Below are 20,222 nucleotides of genomic sequence, written 5' to 3'. Positions count from 1 at the left end.
GAAGATGGCACAGGATCAGGCAATGTTTTAACACGTTCTTTAACACATGGGGTCGCCATGTGTCAGAACCAATTTGATGGCAACCAGCAACTGCACTTCATAGGATTTCTAATGGCTGTAATCTTTTGAAAAGGAGCCCTGGTAGCAGAGTAGTTACTCAGTTACTAAGTGCTTAGTTACTAACCAAAAGGTCGGCAGTTCGAACCCACCAGCTGCTCTGTGGGAGAAAGATGTGACAGTCTGCTTCCGTAAAGATTTACAGCCTTGGAAACCCTATGGGGCAGTTCTGCTCTGTCCTAGAGGGTCACTAGGGGTTGCAATGGGTTTGGTTTTAAGGGAATCTTCCAAAGCAGATCATTGGGACTGCCTTCTGAGGCACCTCTGGGTAGATATGAACTGTTAACGTTTGAGTTAGCAGCCAAGGGCTAAAACATTTACACCACCCAGGGGCTAAGGACTTTCGAACTTCTCAAACTTAACACACTCTGCCAGAGTTCCTAAGCAATTACAGGGCCAAATGAAGAAGGCAGGCAGCATCAAGTGCACGGGGAGGCAAACACGAATCCTGCCAGTCATATATTTGACAGTTGATGAATAACATTGCCTGTCAAATGCCTGGTTTCCTGTAGGCTCGTCTAATTTCATTTAAATTCTTTAATTTGCATGTCTATATGTAGGAATTATTCTAGAATCACTCCCTTTGCTGATTCCTGCCTCTTCAAAATTGAAACTTTGTCAAGAGAGTCCAAATGGAGCCTTGGTCAATTAACTTCGAGAATCTCACTTCAGTTTAGCACTTTGGGTGAGGGGCACTTAGAGAGAACTGACATCGGATCCAGTTAAGATAGTTAACATGCTGAGTAAATACAAGTGTAGCACTTTACGCTGCACACCATTTGACTTCAACTATGCCTTCAAAAATTCTTAGCGATTTCATTTGCTCTCCTGGTTAATTCTGCCCCAGCAGTGAGACTTGATACTCTTGTGACACTCTGAAGCGTTCGGAAGTAGCAGCTGATTTAGCAAAAGGTAAACCCTCTTGAGCCCCAGGGCATTTGGCCAAAAGACTGCCTGAGATTTGCTGCTCCATTTTTAGTACAAGCGCTGGGCTTCTTTACAATGCTTGAAAGCACATCTGCGTTACCAGCAGCATTGAAGCTCTCAGCTTTTAAATATTATTTTCAATTCAGATTATCTCTAGAAGTCATTGGTTTGATCTTAGAAAATATGACAATTGCACATTTGTGGGGCATTTATATTCTTTCAGATTATATCTTCCTTTAGGGCACCTTCTTTCTAGAAGCACTCTTGGACAAAGCCAGCCTTCCTCATCCTTGTATGTACAGTCTGTGCTATTTGTATTCATTTTGGCCTCAGTCCCTGGTTACGTCTTGGATAATTTTTTTTTTTTAACTCTGCAGTTAGACTGTAAGCCCTTCTTAAGTCAAGGAAAAGAGCTGCTTCCTTTGCAGCATCAGTATGTATAAGGTATTGTCATGGATTGAATTGTGTCCCCCCAAAATATGTGTCAACTTAGCCAGGCTGTGATTCCCAGTATTGTGTGACTGTCCACCATTTTGTCGTCTGATGTGATTTTCCTACATCTTGTAAATCCTACCTCTATGATGTTAAAGATATAGGACTCAATCTACAAGGTTAGGTTGTGTTTTAAGTCAATCTCTTCTGAGATATAAAAAAGAGAAGTGAACAGAGAAACGGGGGACCTCATACCACCAAGAAAGTAAAGCCAAGAGTGCGTGTCCTTTGGACCCAGGGTCCCTGTGCTGAGAAGCTCCTAGACCAGGGGGAGACTGATGACAAGGACCTTCCCCCAGAGCTGACAGAGAGAGAAAGCTTTCCCTGAAGTTGGCATCCTGAATTTGGACTTCTGGCCTCCTGGACTATGAGAGAATAAATTTCTCTTTGCTAAAGCCATATACTTGTGGTATGTCTGTCATAGCAGCCCTAGATGACTAAGACAGGTATCAATAAAACTTTGTGAGATTATGAATCAATTATAATAGTATCACTCAATGTACCAGAACAATCTAGCAAAATAGGCTTTTGCTAAAAAGTCTGTATGTGTGAGGAGAACGTTTTCATTTAATACTCTTGAAGTAATACTGTGTTTTGCACATTGTAGCATTTGATAAGGAGTCCCTGGGTGGCGTAAATGGTTAACGCAATTGGCTGATAACTGAAAGGTTGGAGGTTCAAGTCTACCCAGAAGAACCTCAGAAGAAAGGCCTGGCAAAGTACTTCTGAAAACCCAGCTATTGAAAACCCTATAGCTTACGGCTCTACTCTGACACACATGGGATTGCCCTAAGTCAGAATCAACTGGTTTTTAACTGGTAGCATTCGTTAAATATTTACTGAATGAATGAATTCACTTCACAGAATTATGGAATTGGAAGGTATGTCAAAGAAATCACTACCCAGAGCTCTCTTTAAAGGACATTACCCCAGATTGATGAAAATCTACCTAATTTTAAAAGACCACAAACTTGCATAGTGAATCATCCCAGCATTCTGAAGCCCTCATTATTAGGATACTTTCTCTACATCCCATTCTGGAATCTGAGAAAATTGATGACACAATTCCACTCAGACACACAAAAAACACTTCTGAGTTTTCCAAGGTGAAGAAAAGAAAAAGTGGGAGAAAAGCAGAGAAAGTAGGAGAGAAATTCCAGACAAATGGCCAGCTGCTGATGCTGCAGCACATTTTTTTGTGTCAGATATTTATCTTCCATTCTGAATGTCTTTTTTTTTTTTTCCTCTAAAGGATATGGAAATATGGCCTAGCACTACAGAGGTTAGTGAAAGGTTTTTGTTTTATAATGCACTGAAATTATTTCCTTATGGTTAGAGAAAGACAGGCTATTCTTTTGCTAGAAAATGGGAGCAGGTGTAACTATGCGGAGGAGAATACTTAGGTTTTGTCATTTCCTTGAAGGAAAAAAAAAAAGCTATAACTTACTCTGAATGAATACAGTAGCTTTATATAAAAGATTATCAACTAAAATATGTGGTCCTTAAAATTTAGCCTTATTGACTTCAACTTTCTGGATTAAGGCCAAATGAAAATATCTTCCTTATGGTTTAAGACAGAATAATCTGAGTTTTTATTTTAGCTATGTAAATGTATGCACTGTTTTTATTAAGGCAGCCATATTCTAGGTTATGTTTTGTGGCTCTCATCTCTGTGTTTTGGCTCTGAATGAAACTTGAGATGGAATCTATTTTCATTTGATATTAAAACCAAAAAACCAAATCCATTGCCATCAAGTCAATTCTGACTCATAGCGACCCTAAAGAACAGAGCAGAGCGGAGCTGCCTATAGGGTTTCCAAGGAGCAGCTGGTGGATTCAAACTGCTGACCTTTTGTTTAGCAGCGGAGCTCTTAACCACTGTGTCACGAAGGCTTCCATTTAATATTGTTGTTGTTGTTGTTGTTAGGTGCCGTCAAGTCAGTTCCAACTCATAGCGACCCTACAGGACACAGCAGAACTGCACCATATGGTTTCCAAGGAGCGACTGGTGGATTTGAACTGTCAACCTTTTGGTTAGCAGCCGAGCTCTTAACCACTACACCACCAGGGCTCTGATCCCATTTAATATTAGATAGCCCTTTATTTCTTGTCTGGTAAGTGAATGGTTCAGTTCAACTACAATGGAAAAGCCACACTGTGCTTTATTTAGTACATGGCTTAGTAACTTCAGGAACAACTTACTCTTTCTCCTTTGGGACCTGCAGGGCCATGGGGTCCCATAGGGCCATCTGTACCCTAAAAAAAAAAAAAAAGATAATATGAGACATATCACAAAGGCTACAAGAAAAGCCCTTATAATTTATCCTGGACTTTCCTGAGTGAACGCAGACTTAAGAACATCGGTAAGGCAAGTCATCTCCTTCCCAAGTACTTTATACTTGATTCTTTCAGGCCGGTGGTTTTCGAGAAACTCATATATAAAGGATGAGTTATATAACTGCGTATTTCAGTGAAAGGCACACACAAAAAGCCGTATGTCATATTTAATTATATATTCCTCCTTTCCTAAATGGAACATCTTCACTCTGCTCCCATAATCTGAAGAAGAAAAATGTAATTGTTTTTCCTCCCCATAACCTCATTCTCACGTCCAAGTTCCATGTCCGATGCCACCCCCACTGTCCTTGGCCAGAGATGCTCTGAAGCCTTGTTCTCAGCTGTGATAAAGACGCTTAAACAGTTATACAAGCGAAACAAATTATTGAAGAAATGAGAACAGTCTCTATTCAAGCTAAACTTTCTGCAACATTGCTGGGGGCAGCAAAGGCTGAGAGGGAAGGAATCATTCTTATAGGTTTGGCTGCAGTGGCCGGAGTCACTGGGCTTACAATGCCCAGACCAGGCGGCTGAAATGATTTAATGGCATGATTGCCTTCTGGCCTCCTGTTCCAAGATTATGATTTCTCTACCAGAAGAGGTAATATCTGAATGAATATAGACACACCAATGACCAGTGAAAATAATGACTGCCTGAAGCAGGTTTTAGAGTTGAAGAGCTTTGCTTTTTCTTTTTAGGTTCTAAAAAATGTAGCAAGGACTTCACGTATATTTGCTTATTTCCAGGAAGACTATGCCTGGATTTGCAAAGAATTTATAATCATATTTGCACGTGCAGGAACTGTTGCAGTACAATTCTTCTAGAGTATTTCTACTCCTGTTCTACTGTCCTGGTTTATTCTGTCAGAGGCTTGTGATATGAAAGAATTCATGGTTTTAAATTCATTCTAATGTTGATGAATTCTCACAATCTTAACTGATCTTTTCCTTACTGCCTAAACTTAAAAATTCATCTTTAAAAAGACTTCCAAATCCTGAGTATCTGTGGCTCAAATTTAAGAGACGGAGCTGTTAAGAAGCAATTAAAGACAAAATGACAGGAGACAGACAAGTCGTTTCTATGAACAGAGATTTGGAAGTTAGTTCCAAGGAAGAAATTACGTTTCTGAGATAGACATCAACATAAAAGGAAAAGCTAGTTAAAAACGACGGGCCAGATTCATATTTATTTTCATCTCTTCAGAGTGCATCTTTCATGAAACTATAGGGAATGTCCTTCTGCTAAGAAAAAATTTATTTGGGATACCAAGACGATGAAGCCAAGTAGGTAATTTCTAGCAAATTATCCAGATTTGAACCTGGGGTTTCAAAAGATGTTCTGGTAGTTTAAGCTGTACTGCAAACAGGGCTCCACCCTATTTTCTGTCTTCTTTCCCCTTCACTCCAGTCCTACGTACCCCTCATTAACTGATGGGAGTACATTCAGCAAAGAGGTCTGTCCAGAAGCCCACAATTCATAGCCACAAAGCACATCAGAGGCAAGACGAGGGACGGACTCACCCGGGATCCTGGCTTTCCGTCTAAGCCAGATGCTCCCTGTGTGTGATTGGGTTGGTAGCAGGGTTGGTGGGTGTAACACGAATAACAAGAACAGAGATTAGTATGAGGAACTGATGAACCAATGTAACACTTCAAACAACATAATGCGCAGTCACAGGATTCTGGGATGAATATCACATGGCTACGAATTGTTAGTTTAAAAAAAACAAAAACAAAACACATGACAATAAACACCCCACAGAGGATGGCATCTTAATCACATTTCTATCAGATACATTCTTATTTGGAAATCAAGCTAATGAGGTTATAAAGTGGCTACAAAGTAATTGCTGATACAGTCACAAACGGCTGTCGAATTTCCGGATCAGATTTATTTTCTAAAGACTGTACTATTCAAAATACATGATTTTTAAGTTCTGAAGAAAAAATAACGGCCAATTTCCTAAGAAAAGGCTCATTATTATAATCACATTTAGAATTTCAGAAGACTAGAAAAGAACTCTAGTTTTATTTGTTAAAACAGTGTTTATGAACAACAAACGCAGAGTTTTGACACGCGAGGGTGACTCTTGGTGGATTTCACATGAATAATACTCATTGTTTTCTGGGTTGTTCTTACTATATACATCGTCACCACTAGAGGGACTTCTAGGAACAGAAAAAGACTGGGGGCGGTGTGGGGGGGGGAATCCTGAGACCAAACAAAAAATCACTGTCCCAAACCAATTCATTCTTCATTTTAAATAATCCTTGCATCAAAGACTGCATGAGAAATGTTTTAAAACTCTAGCTCTGTTCTCAGGCAATGTATGATGTTTTTCTTTATCTTGAACTCTAGAATTCACATCAATAGGGCAGGATTAAAAAAATGACAGATTTCTGATGCTTGGTTCAAGAAGAAGCACAATTACTTCTTTGATATGGCTTTTGTATCTCAAAGCCCAAATATTTATTTCTAATTCTTTAAAAGTATAGATTAAATCAAGGAGTGATTTAAAAAAGACAACACATTGGCCCTATAAATGCTCTTGGCAGGATTGCAGAACTATGTCTCCATTTTATACTTCAGATGCAGTTAATAACACAAAGTGAAAAAAAAATCTATTCCAGCTGTGAATTTTACCGATGATGCTATACCATATATATTTGGGACATTTTTAGTTTTTTATTTTAAAACTCCTTTTCTGTAATGCTATTATGATCCATACTATAATTGCAAAAATACATTTTCAGTTAGCAATAATAAAAAATACATATTTATGTTGCTGTTGTTATTTGTTTAATGCTACACAGGTGAACTTTGGCTAAAGGTGATGTTGCTGTTGTTATTTGTTTAATGCTACACAGGTGAACTTTGGCTAAAGGTGGCATACAAATTAGCACTGGTCCAAAATTAGAAATTAAGGCAAACTTGAAAGAAATCAGATTGAGGGTTTAAATCAAACAGAAAATACGATCTTTCTTTTTCCTTTTCATACTCTCTTCAGCGTCACCGAAAATCTAACATCTGAAAAACCAATGGGGGAATGGGGAAAATCCTTCACTGATAATACTATATCCATCTGAAATGCTGAAAAAATGACTCACGTATGTTATAGAGATTTTATGCCTGTGGTCCATTGATCATATTGGTATTATCTGATCTATACTCCATCTAATACAAGGCTTACAGCATTCATTTTTTTATTTACTCATTCATTAAATAAATGAATATTAAGCATCTACTATGTCTGATCTGGGTAAAGGACTGGACATGAAATGAAATACCTTAATAACTTAAAGTACAGTACCCATGGGGAAATGAAATAAGTGGTCACTAATTTTTTTCTCCTTCACTTCAAATACGTGTATAAATGATATTCTATTACTGATTTTCTGTAATATTTCAATTATATAATGTATAACATTCTTAACTGACTTTTATTTTCATTCATTGAATAGAAAGCAAAGTAAGTCTTGAAACTAAAGTCTTATATTCAATAATCATTTTTTAAAATCCATTTTTAGTTGTTGTGGAAAGAAAGCTGGCTTAAAAAGCAGGAAGGGGAAAATCCTTTTTTCATTAAAAATAAAAATTTCTAAACAACTGCAAAATATTTCTTCTATTCTAGCCACCACTGCCCCCAAGAATCTCATGACAGGGCATTTCCAAAACAAACAACAGAAAACATTTAGAACACGATATGACTGATCAGTGTCAGGGAGCACAGCATGGACCCCACGCCATTGATGATGGCCAATTGCATACCTGCCACCAACAGAGGGCCACGGTTTTTGGTATTGAAGAAGAAAAAGCAATTGAAAGAGGATTTTAAACTGTACTAAATTATGAAAGCATTTGGGAGAAATTATGAAATAATGAGCACAATACTTTTTAAAGGGGAGGGAGATGGGAGAAAAATTTTCAGCCCTAAAAGAGTAAGGTTGGCATGTATGTAATTGAAGAACGACAGAACATGTATAGCTTTGTTTGTTATGGGATCTTCTTTCTGACACAGAAGGAGACACCAGAGAAAACAAAATTGGACTGAGCTCTACTCTAAAATAATGTTTTCCACTTACAGAAATCTCAACAGTTATATAGCCATGGAGTAAACCAGAGTTGTTACTTAAGGTAGAAGGAAAAATCTGAGATTTGCACTGAAATGGAAAGTTTTCTTTACTTACTGGAAGACCAAGGGGTCCTCTGTCACCCTTTTGACCTGGTTCACCCTTCAATCCTTTAACACCATTTAACCCTGGTTCACCCTAAATGCAAAAGCAAATGCCAATTTTGGTTGCTATCATGGGTCTTTAAACTGGGAGAGAAGAGAGCCAGTCTCTGAAAAGGTTGCAGATTCCAGTTTTAGGTAACAGCAAAGCCACGCTAGAGTTGTCTTGCATTGGTTCAAAAAATTAATTCAAGTTTTTAAAAAAATATATAAACTGAAATTGACAGTTAAATAATATTTTAGGAAGCAAAACTCCCAAGAAAATGTATTCCTCATAATCAAGATCTATATAACTAAGTTCCTAAATTTTTGAGTTATATCTAAAGGAAATTTGTTTATACTACAGTGGTGTGACCAAGTAAATCAAAGCCACTTAGAGTGGAGGGTGCTAAGGAAGGTTCAGTAGGAAAAACCCACTCTGCTGGAATGGAAAACTGGAATATGCAGGACAGCATTATATACAGATATTTTAAGCCTTTAAGCATTTTGCCCAGGGGAATGAGCTAAACATGTAGGAGCCAATGTCTGAAGTAATGCCATTTAGCAAGTCCTCATTCACTGGCATTGCCAAGGCAAGTCCCTACATGGATTAATCAACAGGGTAGACAACAAATTGCCAATCCCAGAAGAGGACATGAAGATCAAAAAACTTAAAAGTAGTTTTACTGTCTGTCCAGTGTTAGAAAAAAAGGAGGTATGAATTTAACTCAAAGTGACATTACAAAAACCATGGTAAGTGATAGTCTCCTGCTGTTTTTTTAAAAATGTAGGAATACAGTCCACCTATTTTCTACCAGTAGCAGCCTCTTCGAGCTAAAGAGAGTTCTGACCTGTACACTTTCCCTCTTTTAAGTATAGACATCAATTCTGTCAAGAAAATCTTGAAATGCGTGGAAGGAAGGTGCTCTTGGACTCAAATGCCCCACAGAGTCTTGGTGGGGTACGTGGGAGGATTATGCTCACATGGCAGAAGGGATTAACTGGGGCGGTATTTCTCCAATATGCCTGATGATGAAAATCAGTGTGGCACTTGTTAAACAACAGAGTCCAGGCCCTGTCCAGACAGTGGTAGAACAGGAATGGGTATTTAAAAGTCTCCCAGGTGATTCTTCTCACAAGAAAATTTTTGGAAACACCGAACTACACTTATCCATGGAACCTTTGAATATTCATAAACATTTGAACTTTCAAAGGGTCACAAAGTAATGAACACATTGGCATGACCCAGTGGATTTTCTGGATTTTGAAGATATATCTGCAGTGCTACCACTATAGAAAATCCCAATGCACTTTGGTAGGTAAGGTAGGATACCAGGAATGCCACCAAGTCAGAGTCAGTGTTAGACTATGGCCAAAGCTCAACAGTCACCTTCAATTAGCTGGTCTAATCTTGAGATCGACGGCTTTGCATGTGGATGGAATTTCAGCAAGTGGCCTTGAAATGATAACTAGTCACGGCCAGCCGTAGTAGGCTATGAAACTTTTCAGTGAGGGGTCATTAATTGAGAAGGCAAGTTTATAAACAATCAAATCCAGCACCAGAAAGACCTAACTTCAAGTCTGGACCTAAATTCTAGTCCCAGAGCTATCATTAACTAGCAGTATAATTTAGAGCAAATAATCTAACCTACCTGGGCCTCCAGTTTATTGTTTTTAATGTCAAAGGACTACCACAGGTAATCTGCAAAGCTAATCAGCATTATTATCTTCTTAAATCTATGATTTAAGTAACAATTGAAATTAAGAGTGGACAAAATAAATCTTGGCATTTTAGATATAAAAGGTGCTTGGGTATCTCCTAAATTCATGGGAATGGTGTGTCAGAATCACTTATGGAATTAAAAAAAACACAGTTTTGGTGGCTTTGACCTCAGTCATTGAGATTAGGCTAGTCTGAAGTGGCATTTTACAATCCAAAGAGAAGTTAAGAGTGGGCAGAAAGGTTAGATAACTACCAAGGTCAGAAAGTTGATAGATGAGCTTCTCTCCTCTGACCCCTGGAACAGTACTGATTCCCCAAACTCTAATCCATGCTTCTGGCATTACTACATTCTAAGAAGATTAAGGAGACATGTTTGAGCTAAAGCTAGAGAAAGGAGAGAGGACTTTATGACCTACTGAAAGTTCCTTCCAGTTCTTAGATTCCTCTGTGTTAAAAAATTCATTAATAGTAATTCCTGGGTGAGCACCTGCCTGACCTAGAGAAGGAACCTCAGAACTCCTGAGTCAGACCAATACCTGCGGCCACCCCTAAAGCTAAGTACACCAGAAGGGAGCCAGAGGAGAGGGTAGACTGGGCTTTCTGATGTCTAGTGTCAACGCTGCATTTATGTGTCCCCTCTCCATGTTTTTAAATGTATCAACTCACTACCAGGGGGCTTTCAGGGGTCCCTGAATCTTCTCACAATAAGCCTTGAGGCTAACTTTTGAATTTTTTTCAAAACAAAGCATCGAATCACAAGATAACAGTAACAACTGCCATTTACTGGATGTTTGGCAATAACTACATCAGATATTTTGCTAAGTGTTTTTTAATCATACCTCATTAAATTATCACAACACTATGAGGTAAATTACCCAGTTGAGTAAATGGAGGTTCAGAGAGGATAAGTAATCTGCCCAAGTGACACAGCCTGTCAGTGGCAAAACTGAGATTAGAATCTCACCACATAAGCTCCCCAGAAGAAGGAGCTTGTCCTTCATGGCTTGTTTTAATCCTACAGGATGTCTTTCAGTCTACACAAAGCCCAAGAACAAGCTGAGACTATCTTTATAATGCCAGCTCTCCTAGCCCTGACAAGGAGAGGCTATTCTCTATTCTCTTGTTAACACAGTGTATAGAGTGTTAACACAGTGTATAGAGTACAATACGTGTCTACGACGTGATCTTCCCCCAGCATAGCACACCTGATATAGCCTACCCCATTCTAGACCAGTGACCTCTAAGGGAGAACAACATTAAAATGCTGGATAGGCAAAGCATTTAAATGTGGCACTACATGGCAAGCAAGAAGTATCCATTAATAATATCCAAATATACAACTAAAGAGATCATAGTTAAAAAGAGTATCTGGGCTGATAGTCTGATAACCTAATCAGATTCATGTCTATATAGTTGATTTTGAGTATATTATGACTAATAATTTAAGAAACAGTGCCAAGGAAAAAGGCAAAATGAGAAATAATTTTTCTCCAGGTGACATAACATAAATTTTTTTGTGAATCATTGTGTGTTGTGAGATTTAAGTATGCTTAAAGGCTTAAAGATTAATAACATTACTTGACAAAGAAATAAGACAGGACAGACATGCTTCAGTCATGCTTCTCCATGAGTAACAAGGAAACAGAAATCAAATAATCAAGGGATTTGTTGGATTACCTTTGGTCCAGGAAGTCCATGGGGTCCCTAAAAGTGAAAACACAGCTTTTAATTAAGAACTGATCCACTGTTTCCCAGAAGAAGTGAATATTCTATAAAATAACAAAAGAGATGGCAAACAAGAGTCTTCTTGTTTGAGCTATAGTTAGAGGCAAGCAAAGTAGACTTTATGACCTACTGAAAGCTCCTTGCAGCTCTTGGATTCCTGTCAGGGGCAGATTACCCTATAAGCAAGGTAAGCACGGGCTTACTTGTACTTACTTCCTAATCTGTAGGGAACAATTTCACATAGGTTTCACCACATCTTTGATGTAAATTTAAATTTTTGATGTGGTGAAAAACATGTGAAATTGTTCCCTACAGATTAGGAAGTAAGCACAAGTAAACCCGTGTTTACCTTGCTGACTGGGTAATCTGTCCCTGTCAAGGATTGTAAATTTGAGAAGAGGCTTTGTTTCCTCAGGAAGGTGCTGTGTGGGGTTGGGAGACAGGCAGATGCCAGCCATACCTGAAGAAGAATCTTTGATGTGGTGAAAAAATGTGAAATTGTTCACTACAGATGCCTTGGCTATTGGATAATCGGTCCCTGATTCCTATGATAAGGATATCCATTAATAGCAATTACGACTGCTAAATATCTATAGTAAGCCCAAAAACCAAACCAAACCCACTGCTGTTGAGTCGATTCCAACTCATAGAACTGCCCTACAGGGTTTCCAAGGAGCAACTGGTGGATTTGAACTGCTGACCTTTTAGTTAGCAGCCGTAGCTTTTAACTACTAACCAAACCAAAACCAAGCCAAACCCAGTGCCGTCGAGTCGATTCTGACTCATAGTGACCCTACAGGACAGGGTAGAACTGCCCCATAGAGTTTCCAAGGAGCGCCTGGTGGATTGAAACTGCTGACCCTTTGGTTAGCAGCCGTAGCACTTAACCACTAGGCCACAAGGGTTTCCTTTTAACTACGACACTAGATATTATGGTAAAAAAAAAAAAAAAAAACAAAAACCTGTGCCTTTGAGTCAATTCCAACTCATAACGACCCTATAGTACAGAGTAGAACTGCCCAACAGAGTTTCCAGGGTCGGGAGGAGGAAATCACACACAGAAGAAAGGAAAAAATAGGATTTCGAACCCACATTACACCTCTTTCTCAATTTCCATTTTTTTATCTGGGTGGAATATATGAGATGCCTCATGAGTTTAAATGAAATAGATGTAGGACTTAAAGGTCATACACCTGCCAACGAGACATTCTAGACTTTAAGAATCAGGGAGAGGAAGATCTTTTCCACTACTAACTCCTCCAGACCCAAGGTACTGAGAAATACAAAGTAGGAAGGAAGTAGGGAGATCACACTCAAGTTTGGGACCCTTATTTAAGATTAAGGAAAAGATTCTAATACAGGATGGCTAAACATAATTACTCAGAATACATTTATCTCTACAAAAGATGAATTCTCCAAGGCTCTTGTAACAATTGCTTATAAATGGAACAAAGTCATAATGTATGCGTGGATGAGGATATAAAACCATGTATTTTGTGTAAATTTAAATACAGAGATTAAAAAGTCAAGCAAAATTAATTGAAACTTACTGTGGATTGCTTTAAGCTTTTCAAGTGATTTAAGTAACGATTTGGAGAAAGGAGCATGTTAATATTTATCAGTGAAACATACCATACCAGGAAAAAAGTTCCTTATCAAACAATGCGTGGGTATTTGTTGCATATGTCTACATGAGAATAATATTTTCCCTTTAGATAAGTTTCTGGATAAACATTTTCAGGAAATGGCAGTCACTTTATCAATTATTCTTATCTCATTTTAATAACGGTTAAAATTCCACTAAACTAACTTTACAATATGAACAGGATGTAACATTTTCTATTAGCCTTCTAACCTAAGTGGAGGGGGTATAACAAAGCTAAAAGTAGGTTATCTGCTTAATTCTTAGTAAGCTGTTCAGATTTAAGAAAATAAAATCTATTGTAATTGTTCTGTGTTATGAAGTAAAGGCGGCAGTAAGAAATCGATGACTGGATCTGGAGCTAGGCTCTGTGGCTTAAAGCATTCTATTGATGCTCTTTCTTAGACAGGAGAAGAGTGACCACAATTCAATTTAATCTGTATGATTGAAGCCATTTGGCTTATTGAGCCATCATATGAGACCTTATAGACTGCCTGCCTTGCATTATTATTCAGTCACAAGCGCTTGAAGCACTCTAGCCTTAACACAATGGTCATTAATTAAGATATTTGGGAAATTAACACTTGATAAAAAAATCCCTGGGCAGCACAAACAGTTTGTACTTGGCTACTAACTGAAATGGGTTGGGTTTACTAACTGAAAGGTTGGTGGTTTGAACCCACACAGCAGCACCACAGAAGAAAGGCCTGGCAATCTGTTTCTGTAAAGATTATAGCCAAGAAAACCCTAGGGAGTAGTACTACTCTTTAACACATAGGGTCATCATGAGTCTGAATCGACCCAACAGCACGGGGAATGGCTGTCTTCCTCACTGGACCTCGGTTCTGTGAGGGCGAGGTGATTTGTCTTCACTGGTCACTGGGGGACACCTGCAGTGAACACTAACCCTGGCACAATGGATCAACAACAGTGCTATAAAAGGGCAAAGGAAAGGACCCAGAAACCTATGACCTCTGTGGAAGCAAGCTTCACTTTTTACAGCATTATTTCATAAATGTTTGTAAGGATTATTTCATTAAAAGATCTCAAACTCCAAAGTTGGTTAGAAACATTCCTTGATGGCTATGATGATTCATCTTATATCACTACTTAAAAAAAAACCAAAAAAACTAGAGAAGTAGTTGGTTAAAACGTTTGCCAGTGTTCATCAGATAAGATCAGAGTAAAGCTTGCCAGCTCTAGCTGTCTTTCCTCAACTCTCCTATAGGAAAACTACTCTCTTTCCAACACATGGAGTGAAAGACAACACAGTAAGGTCAGTGTATATCAAAGCGCCTCATCTTTTGTATGCATTCCACAGAGGGGAGTACAAAACACAAGCTGGCTGTTTTGAGGGATGTGTTCATGTTTCCTCTGGTAGCATGCTCATAAATAAACAATTACAGTTTGGAGGGAAGGGGAACTTACCATGGGGCCTGGTGGGCCGTGGGGACCTGGTGGGCCTGGTGGGCCTATGATCTGTATTTCCAAAATATAAACATGGATTTGGTTACTTCTTTGAGATAAGACAATTGACCTTGATTCCTGTGCTGGGGTTCTGCTAAGGCCATTAATAGCTGCAGAGGAATAAGGATACTGGAAGAAGTGATGCATTTTGTTCTCTAGGTTTAGAAATTCCTTCATAAAGACAACAAAAACCTTGAAAAAATACAGTTGTTCTACAAAAGCCAGAATAAATAAAAAATACATTAAAAGGAAGTAACTGATTACCAAGAAATGCTATAATGCCGCAACCACTATTAAACTCCCAAATATTTTACTAAGCAAAAACAGGACTCTGGCGGAAAAAAGGACGTGTGTTCTATACTGACAGAGCTTTACCCACAAGCGTTGTGAGAAAACCATTGATTTTCTCCTCAGGATTAGACAGCCCTCTGAAAAACTGCCTTCCCCCAGGCCTCTGAGACCCTTTGTCTCTCATTGTACAAGGTCGACAAATATTTCTTCCACAGTTGGACAAACCATAAAGTTCGCGGTCTTCCTATCATTGATAAGTCACCTGGCACAGGTTGAGGTAGGTAAATAATAGGCCTGTTTCAGGGTTTTTCAGAAACCACGGAAGTTCAGCCACCCGGACTTACGGAAGGACCCTGAGGACCTGGCAATCCGGAGTCTCCTTTTTCTCCTTTCATTCCATTGGCACCCTACAAATAATCATTAAGCAGAGTTAAGCTGGTGAAAGTCATTTCCAAAGTGCAAGAAACAACTGAATTTTCTCCCCAAACCCAACATCCTGTTGAAAATTTTATAATATTATACACATGACACATAAAAGACAGATTTATTTCCTTGCATTTTAGCCTACAACAGCAAGCTTACCCAAATCCCTAGGGTTGTGGGTGGTATGCAGAAATATAATGCAAGTAAGAACAGTGTTTAGTTAAATTGGTAGAACTTAGTGTTAAATATATGTTATGTGTTATACTTTCTATGGTGGTGTGCATTTTAAATAGCAAAGGTAGGTCTTTTACATTCTATTGACATTTATTTATATACTTCCCTGTTTAAAAAGATACCTAGGGCAGTGCTGCATTTTTTTCCTCCAAATTTTCAGTAAGAATCAGAGAGAAAAAAAACCCATAAAAATACTATCCCATAGTATCATACAAAGGCTACACTTGCCAGAGTAGCTCATTTTAAAATTTTTATATACACTTTTTCAGCCATAGTTATTTTATAATGATCAGTTACACCACTAAATTAAAGAAGCTAAATGTATTTATTTTACTATCTTCTAGTAAAAATAATTCAGGAAAACATGAAGGTTTATTTTATAATTTATTTGGTTTAGATGCCTTTAAAATTTGTTCTAGTGCCTCAGTTGGAGTAATTAATCAATAATACTACAAATATTTCAAAATAAAAATAATATATGAACCACTGCATATGAGACTGCAGATAATAATATATGACTTTTTCCTGATTATTTCATTCATCTTAAGAAGCACACATCATAAAAAGTATAAACATACCGGTAATCCAGGAAGTCCAATTCCTCCTTTTTCACCTGGCATACCTGGGTCCCCCATGTCTCCTTTTGAGCCTTTCAATCCCTACAAATGATATGGTTTCATGTTAGAATCCTATTGACCCCGAAGAGCTATATCCTTTGGAGCCCTATGAGACAATTCTACTCTGACCTATAGGGTGGCTATGAGTCAGAATGGCCTTGACGGTAACAGGTTGGGTTGGGTTGGGTTGGATTTACCCGTAAAACAGAGTTCCTGACCAATTTTGCCAATAAGTGGGTCCTATGCTGAAACAGGAGTCCCCGGGTGGTGCAAGTGGTTAAAGCCCTTGGTTGCTAACGGAAAGGTTAGAAGTTTGAGTCCACCCAGAGGCACCTCGGATGAAAGTCCTGGTGATCTAATTCCAAAAAATCAGTCATTTAAAACCCTGTGGAGCACAGTTCTACTCTGATGCATGTGGGGTCGCCACGAATTGGAGTCTACGCGACAGAGCTGGTTTATGCTGCAATGACTCTCACTTTAAGGTACAGTTGTTTTTTACAGCAACCTTCTACATTGACTCTACATTGAATGAATACCGTTTCCCCATGTAACGAAAGGGATTAAATTCTATTATGTTGGCCTGTAAAAATGAGAAGCATGAACTTAGGTTTTGCCATCATTTTTCCTGATTCTTTATTTTTACCTGGCAGCTAATTCTATCTCACGAACCCTGAAAACAATTTAATGGATTTAATTCTCAACAGTACAACATACATTTTGAACCAGGACCGAGTATTATAACAAAGGTCCAGGAAGATTTCTCGTAACTCCAGCCAAGGTATCCTCCTGTCCCCTTAGATACAGGCGGAAGTTCTAATCGACATCACTTTTCACTGGTCCAGTCTCAGTCTACAGACAGGTGAATCACTGACTGCACACTAATGCTCAATTAACGCTAAAAATACTTCAGATTTTCCACAGTGTTTTCATTTACAGCAAGGAAGAAGACCCATGTATATTTCAAATGTTAATTCATCTGAATTTTTTGAGAATAATGCTGACATTAATCTTTATTGTTAAGCATTTTCATCTAAGGAACCTTACTGTGATGTGACCATATAGATGACCCATTCTTCAGCAAAGATGTTCACAGTTACCATAGTAAGGGCCCCCAGGCTGCAGAAACCTGTTCATCCTTTCTCTATTAAAAACTACTTGAAGACAGGAATGTGTCTTGTTAACTATAGCTATTTCACAGCACTTAGTTCAGGATCCCCCATGGGATGGGTGGGTGAGTGGGTGGGAGGGTGCCTCAATGGATAGATAGAGCTTACGGATCGATCAGACCCGGGCTAGTTTTAGGAATCTAACAATGAAGAGCAGCAGGATAGCCAACCCATTGGCCTTAATGGCAGAGTATCTTATAAATCCTATACTTCCCTGCCCACCCCGCCACCTATTGTATATTAGGGGCCATGGAATACGTCATTACGTATGTCATTTATAAAGACTAACATGGGGGAAATAAGAAAGCCAAATTAAAAAATTCTAATGTGATCTCAGATTGACATAGCAAATCATTTAAAGTATTTTTCTTTTTTAAAATATCACATGTTCATTTTATGTGATATTATACAATTTCAACATACTACTTATATTTAAAAACAAATTCTTCTAAACTTAATTTTCTTATTAATATTATTTACTGAGGAGTAAAGTCTTCACTATTTCTATCAAGAATTCTCTTGATTTCATATGATTGTCTTGATTTTAACCACTTTTAGGGTAAATAATGGAAGCCCATAAAACATCAAAGATCTTGAAACTAACCCATATGATTCGATTCTGAACTCTGAGTCACGTCCATATTTCCCTTAGTCAGATTCTTTCAGGGCAAGGGTTGGCAAACTATGGTTCCCTGGGCCGGCCCATGGTTGTTTTTGTACTGGCCTGAGTGTTTTTTACATTTTTAAAAGGGTGTTAAAAAAAATCTGGCAAGGGACCTCATGTGGCATGCAAAGTCTAAAACATTTACTATCTGGTCCTTTATAAAAAAAAGTTTCCTGACCCTTGTTTTAGGAGACACCTTTTAAGATACTGTCATACTCCACAAACCTACAAGTGCCCTGCTTCTTTGTCTTTTCTAATGAACAAGAAAATGAGGTGCAATTTTTATTTGGGAAGCCACTGAAAAAAGTAACAACATATGACCAAAATCTACTTTTGTGGAAACTATGATCTCTGATTCTAATCTTGAATTATTTGTACTCACTGACAAAAATCAGGTTATTCTTACTAAATTGGTAATGATCTTACAGGCTATTAAAAATCCACAAAGGAGTCATCGGCAGATTGAAAAGGAGTATTAAGAACAAAACTAAAGCATTATACAGCTTGTGTCTTTCTGTGAAGAAAATGAATATCTAATATTAAACCAGCTGCTTCTTAAATATACTCTCTAGAATAGATTGTGGAAAAAAAAAAAAGAGGCTATCATATTAATACTCATATCTTTTTGGCTCCAAACCTATAATAAAATGAATAATGATGCCTTAAATGATAGTGTATTTCTTTGAAAATTACCTGCTCTCCATCAGCTCCTGGGATTCCTGGAGATCCTGGCTCTCCCTGTTAAGATAAAAAGGGATGGCTTGCCTTCGTTTATCATTGGTGGCAAATTACACTAAATAAAAGATGGTGCTGGTTGCTAAGTGTGATCTGCCTTTTGGGAAATGCGTCGGAATCCGAGAATGACACCGGAGCACATGTCTAAGCTCAGTGAAGTAACATTTTCTTGAAGATTATATATAATAATACTTAGGTGTAACTAAGATTCAGTGTTTACTTTTTCTCCCACATGAGATGCAAGTAAAACAAAAACAACAAAACAACAACAGTAAAAGTAAACTGATAGAGATGAATTGATGATGGACCATAATCTATAGCAAGTCTATATCTTCAGTTAATTTTTTTCTCCTTAAAAAAAATCTGTATAATTTTTCTTATTTCCTAGTATGAGAAAAAAGCAAAACACATGCATTACCCTAAGAAAAAATAAAATGCAAACCCAAAGAATGTACAATATTTTAAGTGGCACAGTTTGAACAGATTCATAATCATTGGGAACGTGCTATTGCCAAGGAAAGCCTCACTGAAAGACACAATAAATCAGATAATATCCTAATCCACATAAAATTACTTCTGGATCAATTCAATTTCCTATACCATGCTAGGAATGAATTAAAATTTGCAATTCCTGTTATGATTTATTAGAATTCTTGACACACCAAAAATATATAGATTTATTTTTTTAAACTTAAAATATTCCCATTAAAAACATATTTAAATAATCTGTTAGAAATTTATTTAAACAACAAATATTCAGTCACCTTTCAATCTGAAAAGTACTGAATAAATAAATTCCTTGAAAGGCTAGATATTATTTTATGTCAGTGACATTTATTCAGATACCATGACAACTATTCCTGAATTTCCACATTGTGGAAACCTTGTATAAACAGCCCTTCTCAGTGTGAGTGGCCTGTCTCCCAGACAGGGTTCCAAGGGAACTGACATGAGACTGTATTTATAAGAGAGGCTTGTTCGGTGATGTTATAAACCACAATACTGAAATGGCTAGAGCTCCTTTCCCTGGTAAAAACTTTAAGAGCCATGGGGCACAGCATGAAATCTGAGCTTTCCAATGTTTAAAGAAGGCATGATCTTGTGGTTTCAAGCAAATAAAATAAAAAAAAGGAAAAAAGAAAAGAAGTCTTTCCTTATTTCAGACTTCCTGCTCTTTGTGGTAGCAGCAAAGTTTATTCTGCCACAAACAAGTCTGCTGAGGTTGGATGCACCTGGCTAAGCCCTCATTTCATTCAGAGTCTAAATACTTGTCAGCACTCTGGGCTCAGTAATGATTGCTTCACTAAGCTTTTACCTTTAAAATACAACCCATGAGAGTTTCAAGAGAAACACAACTCATGAGTGATTAATTTATTTACCCTTCACCTCTCAAAAAAAAATTTTTTTTTAATAGTTATTCGGTGTTTAAGAAAGCAAATAATCATGGTTTG

General features: G+C 37.9%; 1 protein-coding gene across 1 annotated transcript in view; it reads right to left on the bottom strand.

Moving 5' to 3' along the window:
• Window positions 1-20,222, bottom strand: part of COL25A1 (collagen type XXV alpha 1 chain) — a 535,067-nt gene that overhangs the window by 18,583 nt on the left and 496,262 nt on the right. The window contains exons 26-31 of the mRNA XM_049885528.1: window positions 18,730-18,774; window positions 16,168-16,248; window positions 15,277-15,339; window positions 14,603-14,653; window positions 11,485-11,511; window positions 3,739-3,792 (exon numbers count right to left, since the gene is read on the bottom strand). Coding sequence (XP_049741485.1) covers window positions 3,739-3,792; window positions 11,485-11,511; window positions 14,603-14,653; window positions 15,277-15,339; window positions 16,168-16,248; window positions 18,730-18,774 — 321 coding nt within the window. The remainder of the gene's footprint in view (window positions 1-3,738; window positions 3,793-11,484; window positions 11,512-14,602; window positions 14,654-15,276; window positions 15,340-16,167; window positions 16,249-18,729; window positions 18,775-20,222) is intronic.

The sequence above is a fragment of the Elephas maximus genome, chromosome 5 (genome assembly GCF_024166365.1).
Source record: "Elephas maximus indicus isolate mEleMax1 chromosome 5, mEleMax1 primary haplotype, whole genome shotgun sequence".
Taxonomy (NCBI): Eukaryota; Metazoa; Chordata; class Mammalia; order Proboscidea; family Elephantidae; genus Elephas; species Elephas maximus.
The sequence above is the reverse complement of the archived record's forward strand: the minus strand, read 5'-3'. Positions and strand labels throughout refer to the sequence as shown.